Source organism: Onychostruthus taczanowskii, unplaced genomic scaffold, assembly GCF_017590055.1.
Source record: "Onychostruthus taczanowskii isolate IOZ18803 unplaced genomic scaffold, ASM1759005v1 scaffold4, whole genome shotgun sequence".
NCBI lineage: Eukaryota > Metazoa > Chordata > Aves > Passeriformes > Passeridae > Onychostruthus > Onychostruthus taczanowskii.
In genome coordinates this window covers 4,119,363-4,141,409 of record NW_024501459.1, presented here as the reverse complement: position 1 = coordinate 4,141,409, position 22,047 = coordinate 4,119,363, and the positions used below count along the sequence as shown (strand labels likewise).

The window sequence follows — 22,047 nt, the reverse complement described above, 5'->3', positions numbered from 1 at the left end:
GGGAACATTTCCATTTCTGCAGCTGAGCACCACAACCTCCTTAGTGCCAAGTCTAACAAGACTGTGGGAAAAATCACAATTCTTGTCTCCAGAACCATCTCTGTTCCGTTCTCCTGACCAGTCCTGTTCTCATTTACTCTGCTTCCCATGGTGTTGTGATTTCCAGCAAAAGCCTGCCCTGGCACCAGCCTTCATCTCTAGCTGCAGAGCTGCTGCTCTGCTTGCTGGAGACCCATCCATCCTGAGATGGAGAGCAGCCTCCCTGTTTGACCACACTGCCAGTCAGCCTGCCCAAAACTTTCAGGATTTCTTCTACATCAGCTTGTGTGTAAATGCTGCTGATTGCAAGATACTGGACAGTCACTCATGAAATCATTAATTGTAATAGGCAATTTCCCCTCTTGTCCTACTCCTGTCATGCAAAACCATCTTGCCAGCTGTGCTAAGCTTTGCATTTTTCCCTGCTATGGTTTTCTTCCAGAGGACAAGAACTGTAATTACCAGCAGTGCATCCTGTGTCTGATATGCTAATGTCACATGAGAGAGTCCTGCCCTAGACTCCATCCTTCTCCCCCTTTTTTAAATTTCCTGTCACCCTTCCCCCCTTTATCAAACTCTTGAGAAACTGGTTCACAGAACAATTTCAACACCTACTCTCAGAAGGTCAGCTATGCTAGGGCCAGCTTTTGCTATTTTAGGCTCACCACTTCCTACCCAGAAATCTGCCTTTGGGCTTGTCCCTTCCTCTGCAAATCTAATCATCCCAGTGGTTGCATTACCTTCTCTGGCACAGACTCTTTTCTTTACTCAGTGACTGCTGTTTGTTCTGATGGCTGGGCATGCAGGAAGCACCTGTGCTTCAGCCTAGGGATTTATGCTCACCAGAGGAGGCTTTTCCTTTTGAGAAGGGTATCCCAGACCTCTCAACCACTGGCCACAAATCAGGATAAATGCTCCATGTGGCGCAGTTCTGCCCAAGACTACAGTTCCTCCAGGTTTTCTCAGGCCATTCAGCCTCTGGTCAGGTCCATGCAGGACACACCAGCTCCCCAGCACACACCAGCTCCCCAGAGGTGCAGGGAGAGCAGCTCTGCTCAGCTGAGAGGAGGGGAGATGGGTCCTGCTCTGAGCAGGGTCGAAAGTGGAGATGCAGATGTGGTGTTCCCCCAAATCCTTGCTGCAGCTCTGCTGCTGCAGGCTCTGCAGACCTCTGCACGCATTATCTGACTGCTGTGGCTGTGGGTTGAGCCACTTGGCAGGTGAGGACACATTTGAATTACAACCAAATGACAGCTTTATCCAGTATAACTACTTGGATTATTCAAGATGACCATAGTTCATATAGTTGACTTCAGCTCAAGCTTGTTGGCTTCAAGCTTTTCCAAAAATACCCTCAGCCATGTAATCTGAGTCTGGATCAAAGTGCTTACTTTGGGCACATCTTTTGTATTTTCAGTTCCTCTGTGGAAGGAGAAGGGAAGTTTTCCTGAACTAACACTGCCCATATGCAGAAAAGAAGTGTTTCAAAGTAGGGGAAGGGAATGTTGTCACAGAATGAGGAATTACTGCTATATAGAGACAAATTAAATACAGGAAGATAGTCAATAAAGCATTTTATAGAGAACAGTGATTGGACTGCCTGAACTTCAAGAAATGGATTGCATATAATATATGGAGTAAAACAGTTATTCCTACCCTACAAAATCTTAGTTAACTGTGCTGCTACATGAAGACTGCTGCTACTGGGCTCTTGTGCAGAATGGGGATGATTTTTTGGGTTTAAGTACTTAATAGGATTGTGCTTAGATCTGCTGTCTGCAGGACTGATTGTTACATTGTGAATGCTAAGGACAAAGCCTGTGTTTTAGCTACCCTGCAGAAAACTATCTCTTTAATATCCATTTGACTTCAGAAGCAAAAAATTAAAACCTTTTTATAGTAAATATGTCATATACATACTTCCATATGTTTGGGGTTTTATTTAAAACAAAAAGGGTTATCCACAGTGCAAACATTATCCTCAAAATATCTACTTGTTTAACTTTACTTTTTAAAAATTGTTTCAATTTTTTTCTTTTAGTAGCTAAAGAATCACCTGTCTTACCATATCTACATCCTAATCAGCAAAAGAAATATATCCCACATATGTATTTATCACACTCACACCCTCTTGAATGCTAAAGTTTTGGTACACATCCGTTAATTTATGCTGTGGTACATGTTAGGTTTCACAAAGACATATTTCTTTATCTTAGGGCCTGGGAAATGATGTGAACAGAGTGGTATGGAGGAAGAATCCCACTGCACAGAAAGGGTCACACCTTGTGAAGAGTAGCAGGCATAACTGGAATGCAATTATGGATGCTGCCAGTATTGACATACTATGTAATCACCCAGAAATTAGGCTTTAACTACCACTTCAACTTATGTGCCCAGAGAATCAGATACTTGTTTAATATTTCAGAGGTAGTTCCTGAAACTCTAGTTCCTCTAATGGCTTTGAGTTACTCAGGAGGAGAAACAGCTGCTGGAATTTAAGAACAAAGATCACAAAAGCTCTGAATTTCTTGGCTAGAAATGCTTCCTACCAAGTTGAGTACAGGTATTAGCTACTTGCCAATTTCAACTCCAGCTGTTTCATATGCAACTATATGCTGAATACTCTGGTTGCTAGAGCTGGTTAATAATTGAAAATATTGTTTTGAAGCATTCCCACTAGAAGTGAAAATCAATTTACTGTTTCTGTCCAGTTGCTTCTGGTTACAACCTATCACCGGGTTACTATTGCCATGCTGGGGTAATTTGCCCAAATCTGTCACATCTCTTCATGTAAAGTAGATTGGTCACCCATGTATTTTGCTGTGATTCTGCTGCTCAGAATCGACTTTCAGTCTAATAGGCTATTTAAATTTATACTTCCATTTAAAATAGATGTATATCTCTCACCCATTTTAATGCAAGTAATACTTGCAAATATTAAAACAAAATACCTGCAATATTAAAATCTTCTAATATGCAGTCAAGAGCCTTCCATATATAACTGCTGGTTGATAAATGAATCCACAGTGCATGGAGTATTTATGGTGCTCATAAAATGCCCCCACATTTAAAAAAAATATTGCCCTGACTTCCCCGAGAAGAGAGATTTTTCCCACAGCAGGGCAGCAGTACCACGTCTGCTGTACAGATGGACTTTATTCTTAGAATAAAACCTTGATATGGCTTATGAAGGTAAAGAGAGAGCAGATTTAGCTTCAGAATTAAGTAATGGATTGGATTTTGTATTTTTGTAGTGCTGTTTTCCAGGTGACCTTGTAGGTTTGCCCGGAGAAGGACCATTTTCTAAGCAGAAATTCTTCAGAAAGAATCTTGTGAGCCCAGCTCAGTGCAGGAGGTGTGTGCACACACAGGCAAGCGCTAACGGGGAAAAAAGGCATCTTGACTGTGGGAAGAGCAATGCATTACTTGGCTGCACACATCTCCCTTCTGATCCTTCCCATCTCCCTTCCTTGATCCTTCATGCACCCTCCTTAAGCAGTGCTTCCATGAGCATGTTTAAGAAGATCCTTGGGAGGACCTGCTGTGCTGTCAAGTGTTTCATAGCCCTCACCTACAAGTGACCCAGAGCACCTAGCTGTGCAAGCAGCCCTATCACCTCAGGAAGTTCAGGGGGCTAGTCTTGAGCTTAAGTGTTTTCCTGGCCTAGAACTGTGCCATGAGAATGTCTGGTTTGGCTCCACCTCTGTATGGAAAGTCACCATGTTCTTCCATAGCAGTGTAAAGTTGTGCCATCACCCCCTTCCCACTGCCCAAGTCTTGTGGGATTTCCCATCTCCCTGTGTCCAGAGATGTTCAGCCTACTGTCACTTCAGGGATTTGGGTCTGCCTCTTGACCATCTCTGGCAGTTCAGGATGCAGAATTCCAGCTGCTCATGAAGTGGTGAAAATGTTTTCACTGTTTAAACAGCAAGAGCTGCTGCACCAGAAGCACTGGGAAAGCTTTGCTTGGATGAAATATCTGGTCTCCCTTTCCTGTCAGGATCCCAAGGTTGTTCTCAGAAGCTATGAGATGCGCAGTGCAGGTGAACATAGCTGTACTTTCCCCATTTGCCCACAAGATAAGGGAATTTAAGCTATGGGAATCAGTAAGCTTAAATGAATGCAGTCTGTTGCCCAGAATTAATCATCTATGCCTGAGATGTAACAATTTTATGTGCATAAAAAACCCCTTCATACAAGGTGTCTCTGCATGCTGGAAACATTAATATATATTTTGTTGAACAATGAAAAATGAAACATGAAGCACACAACCATCCCACAGCTACCCCGTGCAGCACATCTGATGTGCACACCTCTGTGGCCTTGCACTTGACTGTGTGGAACAACAAACAGAAAACATTCCTAGTGGTACATCAACACTGCTTTAGGGTCTGCTTTCATATTTGTTTAGACTAGCTAGCACTGACAAATTATTAGAGCCCATTTGCTTGTGAAAACTTGCTTTCTTAGTATCTTCACATATGATGTTATTAAAGTCCCCAGCAGCTTACAGAGCACAATTAGAACTTGCAGCATTGCATCCTTGACATGGGACTGTGCTTCTGTCCACAAAACAGGGATGTCATAAACGCAGGATCTGAATTTCCTGCAATTGCAACATATTTAGAACACATAAAAATGACTATAACCCGTAGTGCCATTAGTCTGTTTGCTAAAATTTACCCTGCAGAGGCATGTGCCTTACACATACAGGGATCAAGTTTTCAAAGCAGTAAGATTACTTCTAAGACATTTTTCCAATCAGTGTCACTATTGTCAGATGCCAGCTCTTTTCCTGAATATTTTCTTTGCCTTTTAGCACCAAAGTATAAATATAGAGTAAAACCACAGGCCCATACCTGGATAAGGAATCTTTCCATATGTAACAATTTCATACAGGAGAATCCCAAATGACCACACATCAGATTTAATAGTGAAAGATCCATAGTTAATTGCCTCTGGTGCCGTCCATTTAATAGGGAATTTTGCACCTAAAAAAAAGTACAGTCTCAAACAGTCACTTTAATCCATTTCACATTCAGCCATAGATGCAAAAGCAGTAGCAAGACATACCTTAAAAAGTCTAAAATATCTTAAATTACTGTCTTTCATATCTAACTAACTGATTCCAGAAATTGCCATATAAAAGCAAATTCCTGACAGTTAAATAAAAACATTCAGGCAGCCTTTGTTGGGAATACTACATTAATTCATTTGACAATGAGGAGTAATACAAGCAGAGTCTCTCTGAGTCCTTTTTAGCCTGCTCTAACATTTTGGCACAAAATACCAGGTGAGCTAGGAAACTTTTCTGATAGCAGAAAACACATCAAAGAAACTTGACATAAAAATTTTCTAACCTGAGAAGTTAATTTAATCAATATACAATGTCCAGAGCTAGCTAAAACACACAGATATGGGTCTGCACCTCTGAAAACTGCTTAATCAGTTTCCCTCTGATCTATTGAATTACTGTAACTCAGTGCCTGCTGAATAGCTCATCTTCCTTTAATCTCAGCTGTAGTGCTTGTTCTCTTTCTTCATATTTTAGTGCTTCCCCTGTTGCCCATGTTACCAGAGTATCCATCCAGATTGTGAAAACCTGAGGCAGTGTCTTTAAAAGGAGAAGGGCAAAGCCAGCTAACAAACCACTCTGGAAAGTTACCCTTAAGCATGGAAGCAAAAATAAAAACTTTTCACTACAACCAACAATGCACTTCTTGAAAGGATCCTTGACAACATTAGCAAAACACTCATGGCAAAACCCAGACACCTTTCACAGCATGTTTTCCCTCTGGCCAGTCCTGACCTGGCTACCTCCCATCCATGTGCTGAAGAGGGACATGACCCATCCTTCCAGTGTCCCTAGTATGATGCTGAACATGCAAATTAATGCTGCAGCTCCTCAAACAGCTTCCAAAGGCAACCAGTTCTGCTCAAGCTTTTCTTGTTACCAGCAACTACATCTGCTAGTATTTCTTCCTGTGAAAGGAGGTCCATAAGGCACTTAAGGATGTTAAGAGAATATAAGTTTCTTGGTCTTTAATTCTGTGAGATGGAAGCTGAGACTATGCAATCACTTTGTTCAATTTAGGAAAAAATTGTGCACAGTTAAATACTCTAGGCTGTCCTTGTCTTTCAAATTTATTTAAAACAAACTCATCAAAAATCTTGGGCAGCACAGAAAGGTTATTTGTTTCCTTTATTCATTTTAGAAGTTGTTGGCATTAGAATGCAGCCCCTGGGAAGCTGTTACAGCACTTCCTATCCTTGGTGACCATATTTCTGTTAGATACAGCCTCACTGCCTCCCAGAGGCAGAAGCTTTAAGGGCAAAAATAAAAATACATACCTTCCCTTGCTGTGTATTCATTGTCTTCGATCACTCTCGCCAGTCCAAAATCAGCAATTTTGCACATCAGCAGGTCTGAAACCAGAACATTCGCTGCTCTCAAGTCTCGATGGATATAATTTTTTCTTTCTATATATGCCATCCCTTCTGCAATCTGTAACCAAAAGAACAACTATTTTGATATGTCAATACTACAGAGCTCCATTAGCAGGTCTGATCCTTCTTTTTTCAAAGGTATCAGCAAAGCCAGATCCATTTATTCATTATTGGTGTCTTTGGAGAATTTTTTAGATGGAAGTCAGGAAAGGGGGGATTGCCATGGAAAACCTATGCACAGATCCAGTCCTGCAAAACTCTGCTTACGGTAGCAGCTCTGAAAGAATTATTTGGGTGAATAACAGCTGGCAGGATTAGAGACGTATGGAAGACATTTCCTGAAACAGAATCTTGAATAAAATGTTCCTAAGATTTCTATTAAAATATCCTCTTTCCTAAATTATTAACCAGCTTATTTTCCAAATACTAAGAAAATAGAAAGAATTAATGACTTAGAATACAGGTGTTTTTATGAAGCAGGTACTGATAAAGCAACAGCGCAGAAAGTTAAAGAAACCCAACAACTTTGTATCTACCCAGTATAAGCCTGGAAAATTAGGAAGCAATTACTAAGACAGGGAAAACAACTTTATTTTCTTCTGCAACACGTACCTGTTCATACATGAGGAATTTTTGGCAAGAGTCAGCTCTCAGATAGTATCGTAAGTAAATATAATCTGCATTTCAGCAGCCCGAATTGATTTCCAAACCAAATTAAAGAGGATTAATAACCTCAAAAATATGCAGAGGGGGTGATTTTTTTCCAGACTACCTTTTTTTTTTTTAATTTTGGGGTTTTTTTGTTTTTTTGTTTTTTTGTTTTTTCCTGAAGAAGAACATTTTCCCTTTCAGGAAAAAAAAAAAAAAAAAAAAACAACAACAACAACAAAAAAAACAAAACCAAAAAAACAAAAACAAATCAAAAACAAAACAAAACAAAAAAAAAGGACAAAAAAACCCCACCAACTGAAATGATAGTTTCTAAACTCAGAGTAATAAAACTGATGTGTAGACTGTATTCTGTCCAAAAGTTTAAGCAGAGTTAAGAAACAAAGAAACGCTGTCTTTGGGAGCCATCAGTTTTTATCTTTCTTGTGAGACTGGTGATGGGACATTCCCAGTCAAGGTTCCACAGGTACCTCTCTGGGATGCCTGTGGGTGACAGACCCCTCTTGGCCACATGATTTGGGGAGCACCCACGCCCTCAGATCTGCCAGTGGAGCAGCAGTAAAGCAGTGAGGGACCAGTGCCTGTCCCTGGCACCTTCCCCACAGGCTCTTTCCTCTCCCCGCGAGGAGCAGACAGTGCAGGGATCCCTCCCCAGCACCAGAGGTGCCCCTTCCAGCCGTGCAGTAAAGCAGGCAGAGCAGCTGACCAAACCTGAAGAGAACATGAACATCACTTCTGCTTATTCGTTTTTAAAAAGTCCCCAAGGGGTACTGCCAAGGCACACACTGCCACCACTTACAACACAAAACTACGCAGTCTTTGTTCCTCTTTTTCGGTTTAAGCAATGGAAAAATAGAGCCACTTGCCCTCCCACTTCCTCCGCTGCAAACCTCTTGTTACAGTCAGATACATTCTCCAGAGAAGTGTGACATTGCCCTTGTACAGTGCAGGGGGGTTCTCACACTAAACCAAGAAGAAACTCTGATGAAGAGAATGAGCAACACCTGCATTTCACATTTTCTAGAAACAAGTCAAACATTTACTAATGAAGGAAGTAGCTGCTAGTAAATAATTGCCACAGAGGGTCTTACAGACACAATAGAAGAGCAGTATTTAATTTAGCATCTGCTCTGCCTCTCTCTGCTCCCCATGCCATTACATGGGTTTGGGGAGAAAGCAGAGATGAACAGGTAGGTTTTGCTGTAAGATTGATGCTGAGTTTGGACTGGCCAGCATGGCAGATATACCCAAAATGCACACAGGTCTGGTAATGCCACCAAAAATACATCAAACACCACAGAGGAATCAGCTTCCCTCCTTCCCTGCACAGATATAACATTTGGGTGAACTGCTGGATAGGGAATGAAGGATCACTTCACAAAAGAAACATTTGTGATCGTGATATTTAGTTTCCAAGTCCAACAAAGAAAAGCCATTGGAAAGATGATTTTATTTCCTCTTATTTGTGCTAGATTCACTGAAAAATGTAGAAAATTCCAAAGAAGGAAAAAATTAACAACAAGGAATTTTGAATCAGCGAAGGAGGGGAAACACAGTGACCAAACAACTGAATTCATACATCCGGTCATGTTAAACCTTTGCTTCTAGGAAAAGAAGAAAGAAAAAAATTGAGATTTTTTTTGATTGAGATGGGTGCCAGAGCCCACGTGATAACTTCTAATGATTATTGTTGGGTTTTCATTGCTAAATGAAATGTTAATGCTAGAGAAATTCATATGAACAAAAGAAAATTAAAGCCTTTTTCCCTCTCTTTTAATGATCATTGGTACCTGTCAAGACTGCTCAGCTACACGTAACATCTATTTGGGAGCAGAATGGGAAGGCTAATTTGGGCTTCAGGAATATGTTTTGTGGCCTTTAAAAGAGAATTCTGCCTACACTGCTCAAGTGTTTCTGCCAAGAAGGAAGTAGTTTCCAGTCACCTTTAATGAAGTACTGACACACATTTTTAGAAATACCCAAATTAAATCCTTTCAAAAAAACCTCAAACAAATCTTTACATATTAGGGACTACGTACCCAGGGTAAAAATGAAAGAAAAGTCCTCCAGGAGACTGTGGAGGTGTTATTGATCTGGACAGGGCTGTCTTTGGTCTGGGATCAGCCTTTCATTAGCTGCACCTTTCAATAGTGTCCAGATGTATAGTAAAATAAAATACATTTCTTGATCACAGAGTTTTCAAAAAGACAGTTCATCTTCCCGTGACACTTTGTCTAGGAAGAGGGTGTAGACCCTTTGCATCTGGCCATTCAAAACTGTTGCAAAAGACAGATATCTTCAAATGATACATCAGTGTAACGACAATTTTCAGTTTGCAGCAGTGCTTATCCTAAAGGTGAAGTCAGGAAAGGCTGCAAAATCATATTCCTCTTGTCCCAGTCAAACAGCTATGTAGTTAAAGCAGATTCACAGGGGAAAAATATTATAAAAGTAATATATATAATTATGCACTGGAACATTAGAATGTATCATTAAAATTCAAAGCAGCATGAAAAGAAATACATAGTGGAAATGTTACAATGCCAAATAAGACTTAAAATTAATTGTAATCTAGGGATGACTTTCTACTATGACTTTAAAAATGAGGGCAGAGAGAAATTAAAACACTGCATCAAAAATCTCCATTAATTTTATTCTAAGCTTACTATTATTTCAATGGCACTGTAGCCTCGGAAGACAGCAAGAAGTTGCCAGTCAAGCTGTAGATCATGGAAGAATAATGAAAGTATCAGCATTGCATGAGGAAGAAGAAATTACTGGTTTTAGGACAAAGCTTTGACCCTTTCAAAAGTTATGAGTTTGCTTAGTAAAAACAGGTACAGTTTTCCTAAGCACAGCCACAGCACATGTGCATCCCACACAGAAGGTAATGGATTTGCATAAGAAGCAGGAAGAGTTTACACATACAAAAGGTTTGCTGAATTCATGTCATATGTTTTCAGCAGATCTAATCAAGCAGGAGCAACTATGAATTCAGGAAATGTGAAACAAAGAATTGGAGGCTCTTCTGGTAAATTGCCTCTGAGGCAAGACAGAAACCAGCTAGCAAAATCCTGAGTCTTCCAGTTGCTTTAGGAACTGAAGGAGCCAGGCTGGTGCTGACTCCTACAGGAAATGCCACAGCTCTACTCTGTACTAACGTAGATAGAATGTGCTTGAAGATATGCTTGCAAAACTCAGTTTCACTTAAAACATTCTCATTTCAGAGACTTCTAACATTCACCTCCAATGGATAAACTTGTCTGTGCCAGGGCATAGCTAATGTTAAATTCCCCCAGCCCCTATTCACATGCACTGATTAAAACACGAGAGATACCTTCAGCTCTGTCAGAGAGCAGGTTGCTTTAGAAACTGAGCTGGACCACCTTCCCAGCAGGCATTTTCTTGCCATCTTTTCCACAAACTTAATTTCATAAAACGTGACCATTAGTACAGAAAGCAAACCACCAAAGTCCAGAACCCAGAGCTGTAAGTTAAGGTAGGCACTAGATGTAAGTGTAACCCAGTAACAGCTATCTCTGCCAAAAATATCCATCAGCAGGTGTGTTCACCTAACCAGACGGCTAAGTCAGTGTAGCAGAGCAGCAGTGTATTTCATTACTTGCTTGAAAAATGCTTACTTTAAAAAAGTTGTTTATTTCACCTAGAGGAGCATTTTGTCCTCATTTTGCAAAGTCAGAATGTTTCACCTCTTGCAAACACATATTTTTTTCAAGACTCTTCAAGGCAAAGGTACAATGAGCTCAGAGAGTAGAGCACTCAACAACAGCCTGGCAATGCAAACAACAGCCCACAGTGCTCTTGACTTGGAAAATCAGCTTCATTTGGGGTTTCCTGTACAACTGCCTTCTTTACCCAGCTAATGGTCACAGAGACCACATCCTCCTCTCCCTTTCTCCCATTCCCAGTCGCTCCTGTGTCTTGTAACATCACAGATGGATGAGGGCAAAAAAAAAGCTAATGCACAGCTACCATTTCTTGCATTTTCAGTGTTCCTGAGAAGTTTGGATAAAGCAAAGTACTTTACCAGAATGGTATGATCAGAGAGTAACAAAGAGCTCAAGGGCGTGTCCACAAAGGAAAAAAAAAAAAAAAAAAAAGCCTGATCTTATCTAAGAATAAGAATCTTCACCACAAGCTTCCTTCTATTAATTTTAAACTCTCCTGAAACACACCTCTCCAAATTTCTTTCCTCTTTGCTCTGCAGAGAGGTTAACATCACTTCTGTAAGAATAAATTAGTGTTCCATTTGTACAAACCAGAGTCACGCCAAAAAACTACACTCGCCTTGTGTTCTCCTTCAAACACAGCCTACTTTTCAGGAAAAGTGTGATCCACAGGTTTCCTTAGCAGAGGTCTGAAAAGGGTTTTTTTGTCCATCTTTTGCCCTAAAGACCTATCAATTAATTCAGACTGCCAGAGATAGAGAAGATCAGTGGAACATCTGTGGTGGTCAGAGGGAAATCTCTGGTCTGGAACCACACACACGCAGCCAGCAAGTCTATTCCACACACTCCTGTTATCACACAGTGGCATTAAGAGCTCTTCACAAATGAGCTCAAAAACCCTACAAATTCTTTCTGTAAGAAAAATCCCAGTATCTCTGTTCCAAAGTTTTGTTTGGGTCTCAGCCAGAAATCCTCAGAGAGGCATTCCTCAACATCCCTTTAGGATGACTGCAAGCCAGTCTCAGCAATTTCTCTTGATGGTCTACATCTTATATGACAAGAGGGACTTCTCACATCACCTGTGCAGCACAAGGTCCTGGCCTCTGGGGCCCAGTGCAGGAGCTGGCTGTGAGAGGCTGCTGTCAGATCAGGGTGACAAGTGATGTCCATTTGAAGTGACCTTCAAAGCTCTGTGAATGACAATCTCTGACCTTTGTTATCTTGAAGTGATTTATTCAAGATGCACACAGAGCTGCTCTTTAGTTCATTACCCTTTTCAAGCCCTAAATTTCTAAAAACACAGCATTAATTTAAAATGAACACAGTGTCCCTAACTCCAATGAAAAGGTCGGCTGTGAAACCACATGTGCTTTTCTCTCCCCATCCCAGGTCTCCTCTCACATCAGCACACATAGATATTCTTTTCTCTCTTGAATTCTAGACATTCTTTTCAAAGCTACCTCTTTTCTGCCCACTGTCACTCATTTCTTCAGACCATGACCTGGGATCCAGCAGGTTTTCCACATCTACAAAGATTTTATCCACTAAAAATAAATTCTCAAGGACAAATTGCCCAAAGAGTTCAGAAAATTTAAAGAGCCTATAGTCACACTAAACCAACAACTACAGGAAAAATATCTCTTCCACTGAGTTTATGTGAAATAAAAACCTACATTTGATATATTAAACATCTATATAACAATAGTTGATATATAATATACTATAGAATACAACAGTTCCAGTTGGAAAGGACCTTCAGTGATCATCTAGTCCAACTGCTTTACCACTTCAGGCCAGAAATTAAAGCATATATTAAGGACATTGACCAAATGACTTTTAAAATATGACAGGTTTGGGCCATTGATCACCTCTCTAGGAAGCCTGTTCCAGTGTTTGACAACTTTTTTGGTAATTAAATAGTTCCTAATATCTAATCCTATATTTATTTGTATATCAATAATTACATTTTGAGCACATTTTTCAAGATTACCTGAGCAGAGAAATCGATTAGCTTTGGAAGCAACAGTTTACTTCCTTCGTCACTCTTCAGAAAATCCAGCAAACTTCCTGTTAAAACAGAGGATGATTAGATCAGTGCATCTTATTACAAGAATAAGTGTCACATCTGGATAACAAAACTGACGCAGTGAAGTATTTTGATGTATTTTCAAGTTGACTACAGTAAGACAGTCTCTTTGCATGATTTAACAACAGGAACACCCAAATCAGCAAGCCAGACATTCAAGTTTTGCTATTTCCTTGGCTGTGGAAAACTCCCATGAGACCATATCTAAATTCAATGGGGCTGAGTTTGATAAGCATCTTACTCTCTGGACCATCAGGAAAGCTGTCTAGGAGAATCACATACATCAACCCTTTCCAATTCATACAGACTAAGTGCCTCAACATTTGTTCATTAAGTTACCAGCAAAATTGTTTGAAAACAGAACAAAACAAGAAAAACTACTACCCAAGATAATCTGAGAATGAAACTTTGCATATTTTGTGTAGTAATACTCTATAGAGTCCTTTCCTAGTAGTGCAGCCACCCTTGCAGGACCATTCCTCACTCACCTTCTTACACACACCTTTCTCAATTCAAGCCCCACATAAGGCAATTCCTAAGGTTTGCTTTAATTGCCTTGCTATGATAGCAGAAACAAAAGTTAGGTGGGGAGTCCAGAGGACCCAGAACTATTCTGGGGATTATCCTCCAATTCAGAAACAATAGAAAATACTGCATTTAAGAAGACTGTAAAAATGGTTTATCTCCCAAATACAGTAATGAGTCATAAAATTAAAGCCTCAGCCCATCTTAAGGATAGGTGCTCCTTCCCTTAATATTTGAACATTCAAAAACAACTCTACCATTCCTTTCTTTGAGAAGAAAAGGAAGTAGTTTAGGAGAAGCAGAAGAGTTCACTAAACTATTGCTTGCAGATTGTTGTGGTTTAACCCCAGCCATCAACCAGGCAGCCACTCACTCACTCCTCACCAGTGGGACCAGGGAGAGAATCAGAAAGGTAAAAGGTAGAGAACTCATGGGCTGAGATAAAGACAGATTAATAGGAAGAGGAAAAGCAAAAGCTGTGCACACCAGCAAAGCAAAACAAGGAAGTAATTCAGTGCTTCCCATGGGCATTCTCATTCAATGGCTGGCACTCCTAGCCATTTCCAAGAGAGCAGGACCCCATCATATGTAATGGTTACTCAGGAAAACAAACACTGTCACTCCAAATGTCCCTCCTTCCTCCTCCTTTCCTCACTTTCTGTACTGAACATGATGCCACATGGTCTGGAATATCCCTTTGGTCATCTGGGGTCACCTGTCCTGGCTGTGTCTCCTCCCACCCTGCAATGCACCCCCAGCCCCTAACCAGTGTGGCAGCACAAAAAGCAGGAAAGGCCTTGGCTCTGTGCAAGCCCTGCTCAGTGATAACAAAAACATCTCTGTGTTATCAACTCTGTTCAGCACAAATGCAAAACACAGCCCCATACACCCACTGGGAATAAAATTAACTCCATCTCAGCCCAAACCAGCATGCAGATCCAATGTTTTTCTCACCTTTTGCCATGAACTCTGTTATAATATAAATAGGCTCTTCTTTGGTCACTACAGCATAAAGCCGAACGAGCTTATCATGCTGAAGTGTTTTCATGAGGTTGGCTTCCTCCAGGAAGGCTTGCACAGACATTGTTCCAGGCTTCAGAGTCTTCACAGCCACTTTGGTGCTGTTATGATAATAACCTACAAGGAGGGAATAGGATCAGTGCACTGAAGTCACTCTGCAGCCCACAGTGTCCCGACTAGCAGGAATTCGTGAAGCAGGTGAGGTTGGATTCCAGGAATAGCTAAGAGTGTGAAAACAAGTGCCAGATGTAGCACAAATATTTATGCTAGAATTCCTTTTTATTTTGCAATTTATACAGCACTGCAGAGAAAAACGATCCATTCCCTATTTTTAGAAATCAGAAAAAAATAAAGCAAGCAAATGATCTTACTTCACACCAAGTTTCCATTCACAAGTAGCCCCTGAAATACTTGGCAAGGCATGTTTCAGTGAATGTCCACTTGAACTGCCTCAGAACAATAGAGTCCAAGGACTGGCTGGAAGTTTTTGAAGTATCTTACATCCCATGATTACACTTATTTCATGCATGCCAGTCTCATGCTCATAATCCTTCCTGTAACCCTTAGTGCTCAAAATGGAGCATTACGGGAAAGTGCAGCCAAATGGTTCTCGTGACCAACCAGGACACGCTGCCAGGACTGCAATCCTGCAGTGCTCAGCACAAGATTTAAAAGGTGATAACTTCTTATCACACAGCCCGTGCCAGGAGTGGAAGAGACTGTGGCTGTGGTTCATTTCTCTGAAGGTTTAGCAAAACTTCTAATGCAACATTCTAATTATATAAAAAGCAACTATCAGTAAAGAGAAAAACAGTGAATTATTTTCAGATTTAATGTTTGCCAAACAATAAATAAATGTTAAAATAGCATTAAAAATATAGCGTAGCAAGCACTGATCCTAAAGTTCATCTTTGAAAGTCATCAAATTAGAAAAATGAAAAGAGAGAGAAATAGAGATATAAATGCAACTTTTATCCCTCACCATACCCATTGCAACATTGTAGAAATATTTCTCAGAAGAGGTAAAACCTTCATGACTTAACAACATAGCCTTATTCAGCAACAATCCACATCATTTCCATGATGGATACACCTCTAAACTGGAATCCACCTTGTGCTATTTATTGTCCAACAAAAGAAATCAGTGGCAAAGCAAGGACCTCGTTTCCAGATCTTAAGTGATTGCTCTGAGCACTGCATCTTTTTTGAAGAAGGATCGTCACCTGAGAAAAACCACTGTGCCACAAGCACAAAATATTCACCTGCATGATTATTAAATCTATTTTTCCAAGATGGTCAGGTCAGAACATAACAAAAACATTTCTCTAAGTTACCTAATAGTAAGAAATTACAGTTACAGGTCAAATCTGCTATTAAAATTCAGGTATATGATTTATAACTATCAGAAAAAAACAGAAAATAAATATATTCCTCTCCGTTTAAGAAGCAGAAAGATTATTTGTATAATTTCTACCATTCCATTCCATGCCCTAAAACAAAACATGAGCTCCACTCTCAATTTGTTGAATTCTCTACTGAATATACTAATTAATACAACTATTTCAGTGAAGCAATTATGACCAACACACTTAACATTAACTATGTAACAGTATTTTACATTCACTGAAGATATCCATCAAACTCAGGTCTTTTGTTTTAAAAAAGATAGTTTGCTTTACTGCAACATCTCTGTGATACTGAGGTTTTCTGCTGTAAAGAAGCCTACCTTGACCCTCTGGTGGTATTGTAAAAAACAAATAGCTGGTGAGAGCACTAGAAATACCTGATCTTGGATTTCTCTCTTGTTCATTTATTTCATCATGTATTGGGAGGGATGGGACACCAAAACAAGATGGCCATGAGCTCTATGAGCACACTCTGGTATTTCTAACAACTGCAGAAGAAAATACACTTCCAAAGCACATGTTACTTATATTTTAATTCAGAGCTTATTGAATAAGAAAATCTTTTATGCCTGAGATGCAAGCAAGATGTGACTCATTAATAAACTACACTATAATCACTGCATTTGCCTTGTTAACTTTCCTCTTAGCCCTGCTTGAGAAGTCTCTTCATGGATTATTAATACCACAGAGCATCATGGTTCCCATCATATCAGTTCTCACTAGGAACAAAAATGCATAAAACATAGACCCTGCTCTTGCAGTGCTGCTCTGGTTCATCACATCACTAAAGCAGCTGCCCAGATGCCCTGAACTCCATGGTCTAAAAGCCTTTCATACCATGGCAGGAAGTCAGTCTCTTGGCAGTTTTAGCTACTGTAAAAAAATCAAATGTGAAGCAAGCCACAGCATGGAAGTCTGAGGATTGTGTGATGATGTCTCACACAACGAGCCATGTTCTTCCCTACATGTTTGAATTGAATTCTCAAAAAAATTAAGTGTTTCAGGTATTTATTTTGAAGTTGATTACTATTATTTTGACATAGTAGTGTCTTGCATAGCCAGGTTGTCCCCAGATTCTTGCAAGGGCTTAATCAGGCCAAGGTGTGATATGCACTTAGACAAGGGAGGTTGAGCCTACCATTTCTGAACCATTTCTAAAGATGCAGAGCTTTGTGAATAAGCCTCTAATATGCAGCTTTCTCCTTCCTCTACTTTTCCAGTAATTCCCTGCAGGGTATACAGGGAACAACTTGTTGGAGATATGACACTGCTAGAAGGCAGATAATGGCTGGAGCAGTTACTGTTGGAGGAGGTACTGGGAAAGAGTCTGAGGAACAGCAGCTTCTCTGCATCCAACTGCACATCAGCACTTCACTCCTTCACCTCCTACAGCCACCATTCAGCTGCAGAACAGAACATCTCTCACTCATCTCCACACAGCCCATTAAATGTGAAGGCAGAAAGCCCAGGCTGCACAACTGATGACCAAAATGCACACATAAACACTAACTTGGTAGCCTAAACCCAGAAAATCTCTATAAAATGCATAAAATTGCACTTGCATTGATAGAAAAAAAAACCAGGAAAACTGATAGCAACTTTTCTCTGTGTAAAAGTAACTCTTCAGAGCTGGAGGACATTCACCTGCCCATTCCATAAAACAGATTTTCTGCACAGGTCATCCAGGAACACAGCCAATTGCTGGGGGCATATGGAGGCCTGCTTTTTGTTCCTAGGATTTTCTTACTCCTTCCATAATATAAGTTAATTTCCTCCAAACTGTTCAAGAGGAAGATGTCCACATGGATGCCCAGAAAGTAGTTATAGATGTATTAAAAAGAAAATACCATAAAAGCTATAATTGCATATCTTCACATTGCAGTATCAGCATTATCTCTACATTCCCATATCTCTCAGACACACAGAAGGGACCTGTGGAAAGCATCTGAGTCCAACACCTGCAGGGACACCTAGAGCTGGCTGTCCAGGATTGTGTCCATTTGGCTTTTGATTCACTCCAAGAATGGAGACACCACAACCTCTCTGGGCAACCTGTGCCAGTGCTTGGTCACTCACACAGTGAGTATTTGGCAGGAACATCCTGTGTTCCAGTTTGTGCCCGTTGCCCCTGGCCCTGTCACTGGGCAGCACCGAGAACAGCCTGGCTCCATCCACTCTGCATGCCTCCTTCAGCTTTTTACATACACTGACAGGATCCCCCTAAGCCTTCCCTTGAAAGAGATGTGCTCCAGTCCCCTCATCATCTTTGTGGCTCTTGGTGGGATTTTGTCCAGTAGCTCTACATCTTTCTTTACTCAAAAGCACAATTACTCTGAGTGGGACACTGTTCCCTCTGAAACCACAATTCTAAGCATCCTTTATCAAGAAGAAATTTATTTAGTAATTAAACCATGGAACAATATTTCTAATTCACACAATGGCTGAAAAAATTTTTGTTCTTTGTGAGGAGGCAGTGTAAGAACCAGCTCTCAAATGAGGAGAGCACAGCAACCAGATTATTGCTCAGTACCTCTACGTAACTCCCTGGGTGATCACTACAATACACAGTGTTTGCTGACATCCTGCACCACACAGCTGACCTAATATTCTTTTCCATCTTGAACTTCCTTGGTTCTAAGTTTAACCATGCTCCTGATTTGAGAGGACCTGTGCCATGCAAATCATCTTCTTTCGCTTCAGAAAGAAAGCAAAGAAGAGGAAATGCAGCGATTGCTTTCACAGTACATTAGTTTTTCTCACAGTGCAGCAATTTAGACATAGGGTTCAGGCCCAGCTTAAATGTTAAAAAAAAATGACAAAAACAAGAGGAAGCATCTTGAAGCAGAAACACCCTTTTAAAGTTTTATTCTTTTCTGTGTGTATGTGCAGAAGTAGTCACTTCCCAAAATGATCTGCATTTTCAAGTAGGTGATTAGCTCCATCCAGAAAGTCTTCCATAGTGTTTCAGTGTAAGTTAAACATTTGTTGCCCTGGTTTATTAGGCAGAAATAACTGCAGAATGGTTGACACTTGTCCTGACTAGTATCTAAATTGTCATTCATGTATATCATAGCTAGAGGGTTTCTTAGGCCTCTTCTTGTGAAGGCAGATAAAAGGCTGAATTTGGCTGTATTACGTGTGTTGCTTGCACTTTTTACGTGATTCATACCAAAAGATTGCACCTAAGACTCAGTTAGAGCTTTCTGATTGACACTGTAGTTGGGTGTGTTTAATCTGCCACTCAAACAGCACTGTTTGATTGCTTTGCTTTTCTAAATGAGAGCATCTCTTCAAAGCACTGACATTCCCATCAGACTGATACATTCCCATGGATTATCAGAGACCCCTTCACAGCTTTGTGAATTCTAGCCAGCTTTGGGATACACTTTTAAGTTGCTCAAAGATGCTCTGCCTAGAGAACCTTAGGTCTTAAAATTAATAATGATCAACACCATAATCTGATCTTTTATTACAAGTACAATAAATTTATTCCTATTTAAACATAACACCCCAAAAAACAGATTTGGGGAAAGGCTAAGCCTAAGACTTGGCCTGAAAAAAACATCATAATGAAGACCTTGGGAGGAAGATATAGTTTACCTCAAATAAGATGCTAATTGGCAAAAAGTGTGTAAGCAATGAATAGTACAGAGAACATGCAATGAGGAAGCCAAAAGAATATTCTGATGTCAGAATAGGCAGCACTTCCAAAGCAAGATGATGAAACCATTTTCACAGAACGTGACACTGGGCATAGCCCCTTGGGATACAGAAAGTCACTAAGGCTGAGGAAATACTGCTTGGAAGCTAACAAAGCAGGTTATTCGGGTTATAATAATTAATGCTATCATTTTCTGCTATCATATAATATATATGATATATTAATAAAAAGTCTTATGACAGTTTTATTATTGGGGTCTTGCCTGATGAGTCAAGGTATGGGCTGTTCAATCTCTAGTCTTCTTACTACATAAAATCACCTACTTTCTGAACAGCACACTGGCAGACAACACTCTTGGGTTATGTCTGTTCCATTTTTTCACCCAGTATGGCAGTACCATGCAGGAGGCATCTTCTTCACAAATGAACTATAATATCTCTATCACAATTCACTAAAAGACATTGTTTCTTTCTCTTTCATATTCTTTAGCACTTTCTGATTTGAAACAAAGTTCTGAGAGGCTCATCGGTTTTGAGATTCAGGAGTCACATCTACTGTGATCTTGTATTTCTGCCTCAAAACATAACAAAAGACTCTATTGTCTTTGACCTTCTAAATTACAGTGCTTACTCACTATTTTTTTCCTTTAAAAGACACCAAAAGGATTTGTTCCACTTCCTTGTCAGGTATTTACTCCCTTTTACAAGCCCTCTCTCCTCACAAGAAGGTGTATTCTGGGCCTGATTTTGCTGTTTTACAAGTATACAGGATCAGCTTTATGTCCACTATGTTTTTTGAATGACTCTGAAATGACATACTTCCTTCAGAGTTAAATACTTCTTTCAAAAGAATACTTACCCATCCAGACTTCTCCAAACTGACCAGCCCCAAGTTTCTTCACTAATTTAATCGATTCCCGTGGAATTTCCCATGCATCTTTATCCCATGGCTTTTGAGGTTTGGGACTAATACAAGCTTTTTCCAACTTTCTGCACAGGCCATCTGATTGCCCTGATTTTCAAAGAAAAAAGCAAATACAAAATCCATTACACTTCTGTGCCGCATGACTCGAGACAAACATTGCTTGTTTGCACTAGTCAGCCCACAATAATGTTCAAAATAACCAGATGCTATGATGAAAATGTAGCCTTTCTGGTGCTTTCACGGAAGTTTAAGGGCCTCTGATCTGAAATTTGGCATTCAGAGACGAATTCAATAAAAAAGTATCACATGCATCTGGTTACTGTCAGATTATTAAGGGGTTTTAGTACAATTTGCACCAAGTAAATAGAGTATCAGATCTTATTCCTGACACTATGTTGATTAAGATGCACATTGCAGTCAGGTTTGGGATCTGTATTCTGAATTTGTCATTAAATTTTCTTGCAACATATTTTCAGACAGATGTGCATGCAAGCATAAGTAGGTCAACATTATTTTTTCTCCAGACTCTGACCAGCTATAACTTTTATATGAATGATGAATAATTCTCAGGTTTTCCAGCTGTGCTGAACAGCTAAAAAACATATCTAACTATTCAGAAAAATTTCATGGCCAAGTCCTCAGAATGGCTTTGAAAAACTACTATGTGATTTTATGTTCTACATTTTATTGCCCTGTCTTTATTTCCAGGTACAAAATCAGGAAAAAACCCTGAATTTTGGAGCTATTCAGCAGTAGGTTATGCAGAATGAGAAGTCAGTTTTGCAGCTAAAACATGGATAGACTTGTCCCTTCCTCTCCCCACCTTTTCTTTTTTTAAATAAATGTATGTATTCTATGTGGGTGCAATTTTATTTCTTTGAAGTATATGGAATATTTCTTCCTTTAAAAATAAATAATTAAACAAACACATTTACAGGAAAAATAAAACCAATTTCACACTCAGTGTTAGCTACAAATAAACATTCACCAGTCTATATGTATTTCTGATAATTACGAATAAAAATTTACTCTCAAATAAAATATTATTCACAATGCAGGTAATTCCCATTATAGCTTCACATCACCCTAAGTTTGATGAATTGTATTACAAAGCTAGTCTTCATCTCACAATGGCATGCCACAGAGCAACCAGAACTAGATCTGATTATAGTAACAACAATACTTGGGCTCCAATTAGTTTTACTTTATCTTTGATATCATGCATGCCCAACTTATTTAGGGCTAAAATAAAAAGAAAAAGGAAAAGCTTTGAAACAAAAGAAGAAACTATTTGTTTTCCTTCACAGGAAATAATGGCAGCATTCTAATAAGCAATTCACGAAGTGATTTAACTTACTTTGATAATGTTTGATCATATCATTGATGTTAGGGAAAGTTATTCTTGGAGAGATGTAAAATCCTCCATTGTCTAGACTCCTGATTTTGTAGTGCTTAATAACGTCGCCATGCTCCGGATCGTAGTCTCGTATGGAGAGAGAATAGCTGCCTGTGGATAAAGAAGGAACCCTCATTAACAGATAGCAAAAACCTACAGAGTCCACACATGCACAGTTGAGCCTA

The 22,047-nt window shown here is 39.8% G+C and overlaps 1 protein-coding gene across 5 annotated transcripts in view; it reads right to left on the bottom strand.

The window, feature by feature from the left end:
* Positions 1-22,047, bottom strand: part of LYN (LYN proto-oncogene, Src family tyrosine kinase) — a 48,552-nt gene that overhangs the window by 1,860 nt on the left and 24,645 nt on the right. For all 5 annotated transcript variants that reach the window (XM_041412726.1, XM_041412730.1, XM_041412728.1 and 2 more), the window contains exons 7-12: positions 21,824-21,973; positions 20,401-20,553; positions 14,410-14,592; positions 12,835-12,911; positions 6,391-6,544; positions 4,899-5,030 (exon numbers count right to left, since the gene is read on the bottom strand). In XM_041412726.1, the coding sequence (XP_041268660.1) occupies positions 4,899-5,030; positions 6,391-6,544; positions 12,835-12,911; positions 14,410-14,592; positions 20,401-20,553; positions 21,824-21,973 (849 nt within the window). The remainder of the gene's footprint in view (positions 1-4,898; positions 5,031-6,390; positions 6,545-12,834; positions 12,912-14,409; positions 14,593-20,400; positions 20,554-21,823; positions 21,974-22,047) is intronic.